This window comes from Orycteropus afer, unplaced genomic scaffold (genome assembly GCF_000298275.1).
Source record: "Orycteropus afer afer isolate SDZICR_OR568_19922 unplaced genomic scaffold, OryAfe1.0 scaffold00168, whole genome shotgun sequence".
Lineage (NCBI taxonomy): Eukaryota > Metazoa > Chordata > Mammalia > Tubulidentata > Orycteropodidae > Orycteropus > Orycteropus afer.
Genome location: NW_006921755.1, coordinates 1,301,771 through 1,315,703, shown reverse-complemented (window position 1 = coordinate 1,315,703; position 13,933 = coordinate 1,301,771). Strand labels below are relative to the sequence as shown.

The 13,933-nt window shown below is 38.3% G+C and overlaps 1 protein-coding gene across 1 annotated transcript in view; it reads right to left on the bottom strand.

The window, feature by feature from the left end:
* Positions 1-13,933, bottom strand: part of TNIK (TRAF2 and NCK interacting kinase) — a 669,757-nt gene that overhangs the window by 243,575 nt on the left and 412,249 nt on the right. Inside the window, exon 4 of the mRNA XM_007946612.2 lies at positions 3,647-3,772. Within this exon, the coding sequence (XP_007944803.1) occupies positions 3,647-3,772 (126 nt within the window). The remainder of the gene's footprint in view (positions 1-3,646; positions 3,773-13,933) is intronic.

Here is a 13,933-nt window from a genome sequence, read left to right as displayed (position 1 = left end):
AAAAAAAAAAAAAAAGTCAATATTCACCAGGTGATTTTTGAGATAGAGTGGATGTCAGGTGTTAGCATGATCAAATTCCACATATGTACATCCCAAACTTTTCAAGATGCTCCATTATTAGGAATTATATTAGAAGGGTTGATCTAGACAGGAACACGCTCAACAAAGTGTTGGATTAAAAGAAAGTAGTTTAGTGCTATTTTATCTTGTTGGAGTTTTAGTTACTTTTGGCTTTTTTTTTGAGGAAGACTGAAAAATGGAACAGTTTTCCTGGCAAGATGCTGGAAGGGGAGAATTAAAATTAATATGCATACTGAAAGTAAGGGTATGATATTTTTTAAAAATTTGAATAAGTTGAAACAGACTTTGTAAATAATTTTTTATAATGCAGTAAATTTACCACAGATAACTTTTAATAGAAGTATGGAATCCTGACAGTGTTAATAAATTTTAAGTTTTCTTTGTCTTAAAAAAAAAAAAAGAAAAAGAAAAAGAACATAATCATTGTGAATGTTTGCCCATTTGTTAATGGAGATCTATGTTATTTTAATTGGCTCCATAGTGTTCCTTAATGGGTGTAACAGAATTTCCTTAAGTAATTTCCCTTGGTTAACTTGTACATACAACTTTATTAGCTACCCAAATATTTCACTTGGTAAGTGGAAATATTGGGTCAAATGGTATATACATTTTTGGATACATACACATATATATGTAATTCCAATTTCCCTAGTACCAACCTACATGCTCATGAACTAAGGGTGTGAGTGTCCACTTGGGGTATATTATTTAAAAAAAAAAAAAAAAAAAGAAAACTTTTCCAGTTGTGGTAGTCAAAAATTGTATGTCAACTTGGTTGGTCCTGGCTGAGTGGCTGGGCAGTGGCGGTAGTTATTCCCCATGATGAGACTGACAATCAACTCCATGGTAGGATCTACCACAAGGAGCTGAGTAGCTGCTTTAGGGATATGGTCTGCTTCCCATATATAAGCAGCAGTTTTGGGAACAGTCTCTAGCTTATGGCATGCTTGGACCCTGCATGTAGCCATGTCGTTGTTCAGCAGCCTGCCATGCTTTGCCAACCTTGGGACTTACAATGGACTTGAATTAATGGCCTGCCATGTAGCTTGGTAATATCGGGATTTTGCCATTATATTTGTCGACCTTAGGCTTGTCAGACTCAGCAGCCAGTAGCTGCTTGAGTGAAGAGATTCCTCTAGCTTCAGTGGGCCTGGAACAAGAGGCAGAGCTGCACCCCAAGGTTGAGGGGCTTTCACACAGCCCCTAGAGCCTGGCACTTTGAACTCGGACTTCTAGCCTCCCGAACTGTAAAAGAATAAACTCCCGTTTGTTCAAGCCATCCCATTTGTGGTATATTCTTGTCAGACCAGCACTAGATAAGCAGAACACTAATCAAGTAAGCAAATAATGATATCTAATTCTAGTTTACTTTTGCATTTATATTAGCAGGACTGCATTTTGAAAACATTTTTTTTTGCTAATTGCTATTTCTCACTTTGTTATTGCTGCCTTCTCCTTAACTTAATCTTTCTATTAATAGTTTTATAATTTTCCTAGTGATTTATAAAAACTCACCACCTCTGAATGCGACTAAATTCCTTGCTTATCTAATAACTATTTTTACCTAAATTATGTATTTACAGTTTTACTTGGTTTATGACTTTTTTATAATAAGAAATGTTTAAAATATTATAGTCATATACATCAAAATTCTGTTTTATGGCTTATGCCTTAAACATACAGTCTCTTTTGAAATTACAATCACATTTATTTTCTCCTATGGTTTTTATATTTTTAAATTTTCATATATATATCTATTATAGGGAGCCCTGGTGGCGGACTTTTTGGTTTGTATATTATACATTTATGAGGCCACAACTAAAATCTTAGTAGAACTCTCTCAGAATTCATATAAAAATATATAAAATCAATGTGATCATACAAAGTCGATTTATTTACTCCAAAGTACTTTTTTATTTTAAATTTGAGATGACTCTTATGAGGGGGAAAAAAAAATTCCTAGCAGCTCTTTCCATTTTGAAATATTGTAGCATCAATATCCAATAACATAAAAATATGGTTAATCTTCTGACTAACAATAACAATATTATTTCTTTTTTGGTCACCGATTATGCTCACTGTCTATGTTTGTCTCTTTAGCTGGACTGAAGGCATTAAGGGGGTAACTTCTACCCAAGACTGAGCCCTTTACAAAATTGTCCATGAAACACTCATCACTAGATCTGCAGAGTTTACTATAGTGTTTGGCATATAGGAGGCAACTGACATTTCAGTGAATTCTGTGTTAGACACATATTAATATCTTATGAAAATGACCAAAATTGTAAGTGATTAAAAGAGTGTTTTTAGAACCATAATCTAGCAGCAACATGTGGTTCAATGAACAAAGGTTCAAAAAAGAAGAGAAAGAGAAGTGAATCAGGTAGGTAGGAGGCCACTGCAAGACTGAGCCTTCCACTGAATGAGCCCACACTGTGGGTGGTTATGAAATTGACAAGAAAGGATCAAACCAAGATAACATGATAAGGTCAGGATGGCTAAGTGAATAAAAGTTCCAGTGACAGAAATCAGGAAGGTGAGAAGAGCAATCTGGTCAGGGTGGGACAGAGACAGGATATAATGGTTTTGGTATCAGACTTACTGAATGTATATATAGTATGGGAAGGGCAGCTAATTGCAGCTGTGTGGTAGACTGTCAAAGACAGAGGACTGGGACATACAGGGAAGTGGACAAAGGGAAGCAGGAAACAAAAGTAACCTTTATATGCACCCACATGGGCTGTTTGAATCTACCCACAGGTGCCTCAGAAAAAAAACCTGGCAATCTACTTCCAGAAAAATAGCCATTGAAAACTCTAGGGAATGCCATGCCCCTATGACACACCTCGGAGGTCCCTATGTGGTGGCATCGACTTGATGGCAACTGGTATAACATGGTATAAGATACTGTGTTAGGTGTTTCACTCATAGAATTAGAATTTAAATTGCTGACTCATCTGCACACTAGTTCTAGACGGGAGAAAGAATCACACAAAGAATGATTAGATTCTAGTGTCACCCTTTCTAGCTATATAGACTGTGGGGAAGTTGACTTGATGTTGTCTGTATCTTGGTTTTCTTATGCAAAAAAAATGAGGATAATAGTCATGTCTACCTCAAAGAGCTGTAATAAATTATAAAATCCATAAATAGTACATAGGATAGTGCCTAAAATATAATAAAAGTTCAACAAAGGTCCATCATTAGTGGGAAAAAAATAGAGAGCTTAAATACTAGGTTTGGGGATGGTCTACATTAAGTGACAGAAGAAAGATTTAGAGATATTAAAAAAGATGGGGAGATCTTCAGGCAAATAGCAGAAAACACTGAAAATACAATGTTACAAAAATCATGAGGGCAAAGGGTATTTAAAGAAGTAGGCAATCTACTTCTGAAGTGATACCATCTCAGAAACCCAAGGAGGGTTCACTATGAGTCGAGTCTGACTCAATGGCACATAACAACAGTAAGAGCTTCTTTATCACACTCATCAATGTGAACTGGGAAATGGGTCATTCGGACATGCATGTTCTTCATATAAGCAAATGTGGACACTGCTACGTACCCAGAGCTGGTCATCCATGCCTGGTGGGTTCTTTTTGATAAAAGCACCATAGTATGTAGCAATATTTCGGTGATGAGAATATTTCTTCAACATGTTAATTTCCTGTTTGATTTCTTCTTCTTCATCCTGTATTAAAACAATAAATATTTTGTCATTAAATCCATTATCTTTAGTAGAATTCTGTTTCTTCATGACCATCTCTATCAACTAAGTAATAAGTTCTTTCTTAAAATTTTTCTTACCATAGTAATAAATAAGCATAATTTTTACATATGATTATAAAGGAAAAGTTTACAAGATAATACACTGACAGTCCAAAGGGGTTTTCTATTTGTCCAGAAAACAGACATAGCATGCTATCTGCCTCAACCTTTCACTTGGATGAGATCAAAGCAGATAGGCTATTGAGATAAAATTAACTCCAGGCTTCTGGGAACAATGTCTACCAATAACTCAAACCCATTGCTACTGAGTCATTTTCAACTCATAGCAACACATAAGAGAGAGTAGAACTGACCTATAGGGTTTACAAGACTGTATTCTTTACAAAAGCAGACTGCCACATCTTTCTCCTGAAGAGCAGCTGGTGGGTTTGAACCACTGACCTTTCTATTAGCAACATACCACTTAACCACAGTGCCACTGGGGCTCGTTAGGGAATAATGTCATCAAGTACCTATCACTGATCATATCTGGAGTAGGCAAGATTGAAAAAAGAAGAAAATAGAGGACCTTGGATTTATACTATGTTAGGCTTACTTTTTTTGAACCCTGTTGTTGTGCTGCTAGGTGCCACTGAGTTGATATAGTCGATATTGACTCACAGCAACCGCATGTGACAAAGTAGCACTGTCCTAAGGGGTCTTCTTGGCAATAATCTTCATGGAAACATTTTCAGGTCTTTCTCCTACAGTGCATCTGGTGGGTTCTAACTGGTTTGTAGTCAAGAGCTGAACTGTTACACTACAAGGGCTCCTTCTTTGAAGACTACTTTTATTGAAGTAAGGAGTTCTGGTGGTACTATGGTTAAAGCATTGGGCTGCTAAACAAAAGATCAGTGGTTTGAACCCACCAGCTGCTCTGCAGGAGAAAGATGAGGCTGTCTGCTTCTAAAATGAATTACAGTCTTGGAAACCCTATGGGGCAGTTCTACTTTGCCCTATATGGTCACTACGGGTCAGAATCGACTCCAAGGCAGTGGGTTTGGTTTTTAGTTATGGTTTACTGATGTATCTAAATAAAGAGGATGAAAGGCAGATGAGAAAGGGAGCAGAGTAAATTCTGAGAAAGTCATAAAACAAGAGTACTCACCTCATCTTCAGGAAACTAAACATGAAAAGAATAGGGGAAATGTGGTGGTGCTGAGAACTCTCCTAGAGAGTAAGTTTTATAATATTCAGATTGTATACTTTCTGAATTTCAACTTGGAATTTATTAACAGGGGCCATTTTATAGGTCCTATTGGTAGAGAGTATATACTCCCATATTTTTATTTTTCAATTATGATTGATTTAATTTTTTTAGTATTTATTCTTTTAAGCAGTTTTCAGTTTCAGAAAAACACAGAAATTACAGAGTTCGCAAATATTCCTTCCTTGTTCACATTATTTCTATCATTAACATCTTGCACTCCTGTGATACATTTGTTACAGGTGACAAACTGATACACTATTAACTAATGTCCACAGTTTACATTAGGGTTCACTCTTTGTGTTGTATAATTCTATGGGTTTTGGCAAATGCTTCTTGTCAGGGTCACCACTATAGTATCAGATAGAATAGTTTCACTGCCCTAAAAATGCTCTGCCCTCCACCTATTCCATTATATGCATTTTAATGGATGTACACTATCTACTGGACTTTTTCTACTCTAGGATCATTGTTTTAGACACAGCAGTAGCAAGGGCCGATTTTAAGTGTAAGAACTAACATTACTATGACCTGAAAGACCACTTACCATTTCCCTGTCAGTACCCTTACCCTCTATATCTTCATAGGCTCCTTCCCCTATCTCTGTATTCTGGGCCCTTCTGCAGTTTCCTATCCTCATTCCCTTCTCCTCTTCATATAACTTCTACTCATTACTCTTGGCTGAGTTTAAATGACCCTGTCCAAGGATGTGTTCCCTAAATCTCTCAGATAATATCAAGTCCCCCACTACATCCTGTCACAGCGCCTATGGTTCTCTTCACTTTCTTGCCATGTCTGTTGGTATGGTACAAAGCAGGGGTCATCCTGTGCCATAACTGCCCTTTACATTGTCTCTCTTCTCCATGGATTAAAAGCTCTCCTCTGCCTTCAGATCTCAGTTCCAGAGTCCCCTTCCCCAGAGAAGTCTCCCCCTTCATCCTGATGTGGAGCTAGACCCTGCGTATTATCTTGTGTCTCTTCCTTGATCATGCCTATCAGAATTGAAATCCACATTTATCTGATGAATTAATTAAAGCCCCTATTAGTCCATAATGACCATAAATACAGGAATCCTGCCTGCTTTTGTTCTTTATTACATCCCCAGCAGCAGCTAGAGTGCCTGTGAATAAAGTGAATAAAAGAATGAATACCTGCAAAGCGTTCAAGCACTCAGCGCAGTATGGTGATGCTTATAAGAAACCGTTAAAAATAGGATGAGGACAGCCGTGAAATGCTGACATTTGCTAAACACACAGAAATATTCTCAGTAAAAACAATGGAGATTTGCAAACCTCAGGGAACTAAAGCATGCTATATATCACATGACTCAACTAAGTCAAAGGCCAGGTAACCATCTCAAAATAGAATCAACAATTAAGATGCTGAGCTAAGAGGAAGCACATGGCTCTACCAGTGAGGACAGGAGTGGGAGTGGATTGGGTGAGGGGCTGGGATGGTAGCTGTGGGAAGTGGTGGTGGAATGGTACACTTCAGACCAACATACTCTTCCCAGTAGCTATTGGAAACTGCCACATCTTTCCTGCAGGCTTAAGAAGAGACTGACCTTCACATACATACAACTGCCAGGTTCACACGTATTGAGGGGTCCCTGTAACATACCTCAGACGTCTTACTATGGTGCATTGTTGCTATTTTAAAGTCACCACATGGGGCCAAATAATTCTGGACAGATGTAGGAATGAGCAAATGCACTTTGAGGAAGCCTAAACAGAAGGGAAGAAAACAAATCCAAGGGTTTCTGTGAGCAGGATCGTACTGATAGCTGCTTCAAGAGGCAGACATGTGAGGGAATAAAGGACACTGATCATTCTCCAAATGCAGTCGGACAGTCTCAGCTTCAGTCATTCTTAGTGGAAATTCAGGTTGGTGCTACCAGTACTTACTGCCTGCCCATTATCAACAAGATTCTGGGTTTTGTAGGAGAATAAGAAAGGATGAAAACTGCCCCTAAAAGCTTACTATATCATTAAGAAAATAAAAATATATGAAACCATTAAATAACAGTATAATTTAGTATATAATTAAATCCAAAATAAATAGTATTAGAAGTCAAAATAAACTCAGCACACTTTCCATCTTCTGCAAAGTAAACTGAGGCAACATGGTGATGAGGAAACAGTATGCACTGAGTTTAGGGACAGAAGGATGAAGGTGTGCATGCTGAGTTTGGGCTCCACCCCTTCCTGGCTACAAGACCTTGAGAGCATAACATATCTTTTTTGTAGCCTAGGTTTTCTCAACTAAAATGAGATACAGATCTTATAATAGTATTATTATGTGTCTCAAACTTTTATAATTAAATGAAGTATGTAGGAGTTGAAAAATATAATAAAAATCACCATGATTATTAATCTTCTCAATGAAAAAGTAAATTTTAAAAAAGGTAGACTGGCAGGCAATTAAGTAACCTGAATTTGGGATTTAAATGGCACTATTCCCTAATACAATTATGAAACCAGTGTGGGTTATAATCATGTAGCTCTAACACAGAAGCTTGACCATGATCTCCTATGGTCTTGTAAGTGAGCATGCAATTTATCAGGCCTCTGAGGCTGTTTATTCCAATTTCTATGATAGGGCAATGATGGCATGAAGCCATTCAGTGACACTGAAAGGGAGGCACTTACCAGTGCTACAAGAACTCATTTAACCATGCCACATACAGGCTACCCTTTCACAATATGGCTCATTAAGAGAGATGAGTTAAGATGCTTTCAAAAAGACAAAAAGAACAACTCCTGTGGCTAGAATTACACTCAAAAGGTACAAGGGAAGGATATTTTCTATTCTGTAAATGTATTATTCCTGTGTCTTAAGTATTGAACAGCATAGAGATCAAGCTCATTGGCAAGCTAATGACCACAGAATCATAGAAAAAGTAGTGGTGTCAAATTGTCACAAGTTTAAAAAGACAGTAATTTTAATAAGCAGAGCCTGGTACTTAGGAAGAACCATTACTTCAATCAGAAGACTTCAAATCCAGTCAAAGCTGATTTATTATGTACCTTTAGGCATATCACTTAAATCCTTTGAACGAGAGTTATTTTTACCTATAAAGGGAATAAGAATGCCTATCTAAGCCAACTCACAGGGCTTTGAAATGATTAAGTGCTTAATATAGCATTAGTATCAACATAAAGAAAATTATTTATTTTCTTCAAGATTATTGGAGTTGAGTTTTTGCTTAGTGTTTGTGGTGGTTGTTAGGTGCCATTAAGTTGCTCTTGACTAAAAGTGACGCTTTGTACAACAGAACCAAACGCTGCCTGGGCCTGGGCCACTGTGCCATCCTCACAATTGTTGTCTGTGGTAGACTGAAAAAAAAAAACAGCCACCATTTTTAGCAGCCTCTTGGATAAGGTTCTTGACTGCCAACCAGAAGGTCAGCGGTTCAAATCCACCAGCTGCTCTGTGGAAGAAAGATGGGACAACCTACTTCCATAAAGATTTACAGACTTGGAAACCCAGTGGGGTTGCTATTGAGATGGAAATGACTCAATGGCAGGGAGTTTTTTCCTCTAGAGGATAGATGGCCATGTGACTTGCTTTGGTCAATGAGACAACAACAAACATGACGCATGCAGAGACTTAATGTACTTGTGTGCTGCGGCTTGCTCTCTCTTATTGTTTGCAGGGAAACCTCCTTCCACCATGTGAGAAGCCAGGGCTGGACTCCCATTAGAGGAGAAACCATTTGAAGAGACTGATGTTTCCAAATGCAAACAAATTAATAATTCCAGGAGAAGCTTTTAAGCCATTAACCACCCCTGATGATGATATCATGATTATGACTGTGGTCCTAAAATATAGTCAAAGACACCATTATGTAATGCTTACTATGCACCAAGGGCTGTGCTAACTGCTTTAGCACAGCTCTATGACATTAAGTGTTTTTAATGATCCTATTTTATAGTCTCAGAGATGGATGGATAGATGGATAGGTAGGTGGATGGATGGATGGAGAGACAGACAGATACAGATAAACACACAGACAGACAAATGGACAGATCCCATTGCCATCAATTTGATTCAGACTCATAGTAACCCTGTAAGACAAAGTAGAACTGCCTCATAGGATTTCCAGGTGTAAATCTTTATGGAAGCAGACTGACACATCTTTCTGCAATGGAGCAGCTGGTAGGTTTAAACAGCCAATCTTTTAGTTGAACAGCTGAACACTTAACTACTGCACCACCAGGGCTCCTTGAGTCTCCTTGACAGAGGTTAAATAATTCCCCTACGTTCACTCATGTTTTAAATGTTAGAGGTAAGATTTAAGCCCAGATCTGTGTGACTTCAAAGCCAGAACTCGTAATCCTATAAAAAAAAAATTCTTAGGAGAAGGGTAATTATCCCCAAGTGACTAAACCCAAAGCTACTAATAGTGAAAGGGGAAAAAAAAAAAAAAAGTTAGAAGCATCTTAAGCCAGTGGTGAAGAGAAACCTGCCTTTGGTCCTCCAATTAAAGGAGCTTGTTAGCATACAATAATATTTGCTTATGAATTATTTCAGAGGCCAAAAGAGGAGTTTTAAGTTGCATGCTTATTACACAAGGGAACACACTTTAAGCACTAGGCCAGATTTTAAATTAATAATACATTTAATATTACTGTGCTCTGTCTGCAACATGTAACAAAAGGAGCTCTGGTGGCTTAGTGGATAAAGCATTCAGCTGCTAACCTAAAGGTTAGCAGTTCCAACCTACTACTGCTCCACAGGAGAAAGATGTGGCAGTGTGCTACCACAGAGATTTAAACCCTTGCAAATCCTGTGAGGCAGTTTTACTCTGTCCCCCAGGGTCACTGTGAGTTGGAATCTAATAGATAGCAGTGAGTTTGGTTGTTTTGGTTTGGTCTGTTAACAAGGAATTGCCAGACATTTAACTCTCAATCCATGGAACAGAAATAAATAATGTAATCCCATACCAATCTAAGGGACCGGTCACTTTGAACTTTAGAGGGAAGTGTGAGGTGTCCAAACTTATAAATGCCACTACCCTGTAGATGGGTAGACACTGGCTAGGAACCATGTCTGCTCCTGCTCACTCGTCCTGCTATCATAGCAGCTGTGGGCATAAGGTTTGGTGTTTGTGCTAACTTATCCATGATTTTCACCTTCATGGTTGACTGACCATGACAAAAAGTTGAAGATGATTTATTGTCAAAGGATCATAGAACATTAGAATTTGAAGGGACAATAGATATCACCTAGGATGTGGTTTTAAGAAAAATTACAGTTGTGAAATCTTTCCAATAGAAAGATATTTATGATGCCAATATATAGCAGATATAAATTAGATTTTTATAAGTAAACATTTTTATATGTTTAATGATGTAATGTCTACTTATAAAGTTAAACAGCAACAACAAAGAGTTTGCTTTGTTGTTGTTGTTGTTGTTATGTGCCGTCGAGTCAGCCCCAACTCATAGCGACCCCTCCTTGGGTTTCCGAGGCAGTATCACTACAGAAGTAGGATTGCCCAACCTTCCTTCCGAGGAGTGGCTGATGGGTTTGAACCGCCAGCCTTCTGGTTAGCAATCAAGTGCTTTAGCCACTATGCTACCAGAGCTCCTAGAGTTTGCTTTAGTAAATACAAAATAAAATTTATGAAAGAAATTTAAATTTACATACCAGCTTCAGTATCTTATTAATTTTCCCTTTTGTTTTGGTTCCAAAGAAGACAGAAAAATCTACATTACCAAAGGCACGTGCGCGCACACACACACACTGCCATCGAGTCGATTCTGACTCACAGCGACTCCCACTGGGTTTCTGAGGCAGTCAATCTTTATGGAAGTAGATTGCCCAGTCTTCCCTTCCAGAGTGGCCGGTGGGTTGGAATGGCCAACTGTCTGGTTAGCAATCAAATGCCTTAGGGATGGCTGTAAATAGTATCAGTTTTTTCAGAGATGTTGCCTTACATTTGAATGGCATCCTGTACACAAATGTGTACAAATTTAGCAGATGGGCATTTTCCAGTGCATTCAACATTAGTATATAACAGTTTGAGGTTTGAGTTTTTAGAATCAAAACTTATTATATGTTCAAATACATTAAAAATCAAATGAGAATTAAGCATGACATCAAGATGGGATTCTGCAGCTGTAATCTATATTTCCACAACTCTAAGGAAAAGTACTTAAATGAGTTGCTAAGCCACACCTCTTCCCTGGAGCACTGATAGAACTGAGGACTGTGGCACTACATTCTATAGGCATTACTTGGATTTGCTATGTATGTTAACCCTAAGCTAAATAAAGTTATTCAACAAACATTTATTAAGCACCTAGTATATGCTAGGTGAGGAGTTCTGATGGTGCAGTGGTTAAAGCCTCTGGTTGCTAACCAAAAGGCCAGGGGTTTGAACTCACCAGCAGCTCCACGGGAGAAAAATGAGGCCGTCTGTAAAGATTTACAGCCTGCAAAACCCTATAGGGCAGTTCTATCCTGTCCTATAGGGTCACTATGAGTCAGACTCGACTCAATGGCAATGGGTTAGGTTTTGCTTTATGTGCTAGGTATGATGCTAAGTGCTAAGAATATAGTAAGACAATAATGGGCATAAACAGGTTCAAGCTCTGCCATAATAAATATTACTACATCCTAGTGAGGAAAAATAATCACACAAATCAAATAATCATACAGATATATACAAAACTGCTACCATAAGAGGCATGTGGCAGCTGATCTAACTGGGACATCAGCCTTGAGAAAAGCAAGTTAGAGATGAGTTCTAAAGTCTGGGTAGAAGTTATTTAGTTGGAGAAGAAAAATTGATATGGTGTGACTGGGAAATGAACAGTTTTCTAGGCAGATAAACAGTGTTTGCAAAGGCCCTGTGGTGGTTGGAAGAGGAATGTCTCTGATGTTCTGGAGAGAAAAGTAACAAGTGTCTGTAAGACACCCTGTAATAATTAGAACAACATGCACTAAATAGCCTGTTCCAAATAACATTCTCAATACTTCATAAATAACTATATTTCTCACACTAACTTTATAAGAGAGGTGGTATTATCTACATTTACAGACATGAATAAGGGAGGATTAACTATTTTGCTAAGGATAGAAGAGACAGTAAGTGTCAAAACTAGGATACACTCTGAACAAAGTGGCAATTTCCAGGGCTTAATGCATTCAACTGCTAACTGAAAGTTGGAGGCTTGAGTTCACCCAGAGGTATTTTGGAAGAAAGAAATGGTGATCCACTTCCAATTAATCAGCCATTTGAAAACTCTGTCAAGCACAGTTCCATTCTGACACACATGGAGTCCCCATGAGTCAGAATAAACTCCATGGCAACTGGTACTGGTATCCTTACTAAGAGGCTAATCTGCTCTTGCTTAGGTGCTCTTAGAGGCACAGATACCTCAAGTCTGATATCTTTCTCACACCCAAGGCTGCACTGATGTATGACTCTCATGAAAACCCTGAGCTTAAAAAAAAATCCACGTTCAAATACCTCGGAAGTAAACAGCAGGGATGTCATTCATTTTGCTAAAGTTTACCACAAATGAACCAGCTTACCTTCTCAAGGGTCCTAGACGTACAATTCAGATAACAACTCACAGGAGCTGGAATAAGTGTTTCTTTCTGATGTATATATATATTATCATTTTGTGTTCTTGTAAGATAAACTATCTCTTGCTGTTCTTGTTATTAGGTGCCATCGAGCCAGCTGTGACTCATAGCAATCCTATGGACAACAGAACTAAACACTGCCCGGTCCTGTGCCAGCCTCACAATCCTTGCTGTATCCGAGCTCATCGTTGCAGCCACTGTGTCAATCCATCTTGTTGAGGACATTCCCCTTTTTTGTTGACCCTCTACTTTACCAAGCATGATATCCTTCTCCAGAGAATGGTTCTTCTGACCACATGACCAAAGTAGGTGAGACAAAGTCTGACCATTCTTGCTTCCAAGGAGCATTCCAGCTATACTTCTTCCAGGGCAGATTTGTTTGTTCTTTTGGTAGTCCATGGTACTTTCATCATTCTTCACAAACATAACTCAAAGGCCTCACCTCTTTTCTGGTCTTCTTTATTCACTGTCCAGCTCTCACATGCATACGAGGTGAGTGAAATTACCATGGCTTGGGTTAAGTGCACCTTAGTTCTCAAGGAAATGTCTTTGCTCTTCAGCACTTTAAAGAGGTCTTTTGCAACAGATTTTGCGCAGTGTAATATGTTGTCTAATGTCTTGACTGCTGCTTCCATTGGTGCTGACTGTGGAATTAAGAAATATGAAATCTTTGACAACTTCAATCTTTCTTCCATTTATCATGATGCTGCTTACTGATCCAGTTGTGAGGATTTTAGTTTTCTTTATGTTGAGATGTAATCCATATTGCAGACTGTAGTCTTTAATCTTCATCACTAGGTGCTTCAAGTCATCCTCATTTTCAGCAAGCAAAGTTATTTTGTTTGCATAATGCAAGCTGTTAATAAGTCTTCCTCCAATCTTGATGCCACACTCTTCTTCATATAGTCCAGCTTCTTGGATTATTTGGTCAGCAAACAGATTGAGTAAGTACGGTGAAAGGATCCAACCCTGGCACACTCCCCTCCTGATTTTAAACCATGCCAGTATCCTCCTGTTCTGTTCAAAGGACAGCCTTCTGGTCTGTGTACAGGTTCCTCATGAACACAATTAAGTGTTCTGGAATTCCCATTTTTCTCATTGTTATTCATAATTTGTTATGATCCACACAGTCAAATGCTTTTTGCATAGTCAGTAAAACACAAGTAAACATCCTTCTGGTATTCTTTGCTTTCAGCCAAGATCCATCTGACATTAGCAATGAAATCCTTTGTTCCACATCCTGTTCTAAAGCCAGCTTGCATTTGTGGAAGTTCTCTG